The following is a 2,886-nucleotide window of genomic DNA, read 5'->3' as shown; positions in this document are numbered from 1 at the left end:
GAGCAAAGTACTCCTAAAAATAAAAATCCCAAAAATCCTGATATGATGCCAATTATAAATGAAGCGGTTAAAGTTCTGAAGTCACTCTCTTCATCTGGCAAACAGGGCTCCAAAGAACTATCGGTTAAAAATTTTTGCGATAGTTTACATCATGACTTGATGAAAATGGACGCAAAAAAATTAAGACAGTGTAAACAAGGCATTTTGAGGCTTATTGATGAATATTCAGACAATTAGTTTTCTATACTCATAATAATAGGAATAAATTGTTTACTAAATTTATTTGTTTCATTCTCTTATTCAACCATTCGCCTCCTAGCAGTAACGTCACAGGAAATGATAATAATTTTGGGCTCCATTAGTGTCTTTACTGATCTCATTTTAGTTTCTGTATTTTTATTTAGGCATAGAGAATGACATGATATTAAAACCTTAAATTTTCATCATTACATTAGACAAATTTTTCACAAGACTCAAGAAAGCGATATTTTCACCCTAAGTTAAGATTTGGGTAATGGGTGATTTGCAAGAAGAATAGAAAAATGTTTATTTAAAACATTAAATTTTTTTTATTTATTAAACATAGTGTCTGAACATGATATAAAACAAAACAAGTAAATAATACGTTAAATAGAAAAAAAATATTTCTGATGTATGAAACAAGTTTCTTGATGAGCACAAAAACGATTCAATAAATAGCTTTTCTAATAAATAAAACAAGTAAATAGTTTTAGTGTACATAAGGAATGATTTATAAAAAAACAATTTTGTAACACACATGAGAACATAATACTACTACATAACTTTCATATATATTTTATAGTTTTTCTGCAACTGTTTGCGATGCATGTTAGCTTTTGTTACTCGTGTCACCAAAAATTATGGTCACATGTTATAAAGGCACGTCTATTGAGTTTCTCAACTCCTGAAATATCACATCAATGATACAAGCCATGAAGGAACTCTTAAAGCGACTAGCAGATGTTGGTGAACAATACCGTTTGAGGATAAACTATCAAAAGTCTGAAATTATGATTCCTGATACTGTTGCCAATTGTGAAAACGTGACACATTTATCTATTCAGGTACAATGATTCGCGATGATGGTGATACTGAACAGCCACATGTCAAACGACGTGTGGACTATGACGATCCTGTATTTGGTTGTGACTTACGCCTAACATAAGTAAGCTGCCAAGGTACCGCTCCTTCATTGTTTAGGTAGTTTTTCATAATATCTCTTGCTTCAATAGAGTTCCTATCGGAATTGTTTGGACCCAAGCGTCCTAACCTTGAAAGATTGGATTCAATTCTTGTAGCATCATCTACAGTACCAATATAATTTGGCATTTGACCCTTGGATCCCAATACTTCTGTTCTCATGAAGTTGTGTAAAGCAATGGTAGCTGCAGTGATTACCTCGGCTGTTGTGACGTCTGCAATTATATTATTCCGAAAGATTCTCCAACGAGAAGCCAGAATACCAAAGGCATTCTCTATTGTTCTGCGTGCCCTTGATAGACGATAGTTGTACACATTCTTGGATTCCTCCAAATTTCTACCTGGATAGGGACGAAGAAGATATGGCTTCAAAGGGAAAGCTTCATCTCCAACAAAAAAAGAGGGAAAATTTACATCAGACCCAGGCAGACTTTTTTCAGGGGGTAGTTTCAAACTACCCGAATCAAGAGCTTTTCCGAAAGCCGATTCCCGGAATACACCCCCATCACTCTGGGACCCAAAAGATCCAATATCCACCAAGGTGAATCTATAGGATGCATCACACACAGCCATCAGAACAATACTGAATGTTTTTTTATAATTAAAAAATTTAGATCCAGAATTTTTTGGTGCCTGCATCACAATATGTTTCCCATCTATAGCACCACAACAGTGTGGTAGATTACACTTCTCCTCGAATTCATTTCCAATAGTCTTCCAATCTTGCATAGTCGGGCGTTTCAAATATATTGGACTGAGAACATCCCAAATAGCTTGACATGTTTCTCTCACCACTACAGACACTGTGGCCTTGCCAACAAGGAACGACCAGGACACAGATTGCATGCTACACCCATGGGCCAAGAAACTGGAAAACAAGACATATAATATAGCTATACCATGGGCATTGCGCATCAGCTGACTTACTATAATGTGATTACTAAACGTTGCTCAGGGCTCAAAGTCTTTCTGGTAGCACGCTTAATTAATCTGTGTCCTACCAACTGCAACAGTTTATAAAAACAAATTCTGTCCATTCTTAAGTATGAGAAAAATTGCTCAGGGTCCATGGTTTTCATATTGCCGAATAAATTAGTGAAATGTTCCCCAATTTGCCTCTGACGAAACAAAGGCCTCACTCTCCAACGACGCTTTTTTCGACGCTTTTGGGTTTGATTTACTTCGATGCTAGCTGCAGTCAATATGAGAATTGCTGCTGCTGCAGGAATAGCATTCTCATCTAAAAGCATTATCTTTGAAAATCTTTGAAACAGTACACGAGAGAACGAGTTCATACCATCTGTGTACAACATATTGAACATATGTCTCATAATCATAAAAACAGAGACAACCATGTTTAGAATTCTATATGGAAAATTCTTCGATTTCAGTTTAAGGTTGAAAGAAGAATAAGGTTAGAAAAATAAACCTGTCTCGGATTCTATGATTGCGTAAACATCCATATTAGTTTTCTGTGACATCTGAAGACAACTAAAGTTAAGGGAACAAGTTATCCAGTATAAACCAGACAACTTAAGTTAAAGGAATAAGTTAAGGGCATAAGTCAAGGGCATAAGTTACGGGCCAGTATAAACGACCCTTTAGTTGTTTCATTTTGAGAGTTCTTCCTAATTCTTTTAGATTTCTTGTGTATCACTGGTTGCC

General features: G+C 35.6%; 1 protein-coding gene across 1 annotated transcript; it reads right to left on the bottom strand.

Annotated features, from left to right (window-relative positions):
• Positions 1-487: 487 nt before the first annotated feature.
• On the bottom strand, positions 488-2,576 carry LOC123322345 (protein ALP1-like). Its single transcript, XM_044910288.1, has 3 exons — positions 2,519-2,576; positions 2,149-2,461; positions 488-2,089 (listed from the first exon to the last, which is right to left on the bottom strand). The coding sequence occupies exons 1-3, from the start codon at positions 2,574-2,576 to the stop codon at positions 1,144-1,146; spliced, it is 1,317 nt and encodes a 438-aa protein (XP_044766223.1). The 3' UTR covers positions 488-1,143.
• Between the last annotated feature and the right edge of the window lie 310 nt (positions 2,577-2,886).

This window comes from Coccinella septempunctata, chromosome X (genome assembly GCF_907165205.1).
Source record: "Coccinella septempunctata chromosome X, icCocSept1.1, whole genome shotgun sequence".
Taxonomy (NCBI): domain Eukaryota; kingdom Metazoa; phylum Arthropoda; class Insecta; order Coleoptera; family Coccinellidae; genus Coccinella; species Coccinella septempunctata.
Note: the sequence above shows the minus strand (reverse complement) of the source record. Positions and strands in the feature narration are given on the sequence as shown.

Bases quoted from the DNA above. Each gene is read 5' to 3' on its own strand.
- LOC123322345 (XM_044910288.1), bottom strand. From the start codon at position 2,576: ATGGTTGTCTCTGTTTTTATGATTATGAGACATATGTTCAATATGTTG. The intron at 2,462-2,518 runs GTATGAACTCGT...TAATGCTTTTAG, and splicing joins CAATATGTTGTACACAGATG to ATGAGAATGCTATTCCTGCA. The intron at 2,090-2,148 runs GTAAGTCAGCTG...CTTGTTTTCCAG, and splicing joins CGTTTAGTAATCACATTATA to TTTCTTGGCCCATGGGTGTA.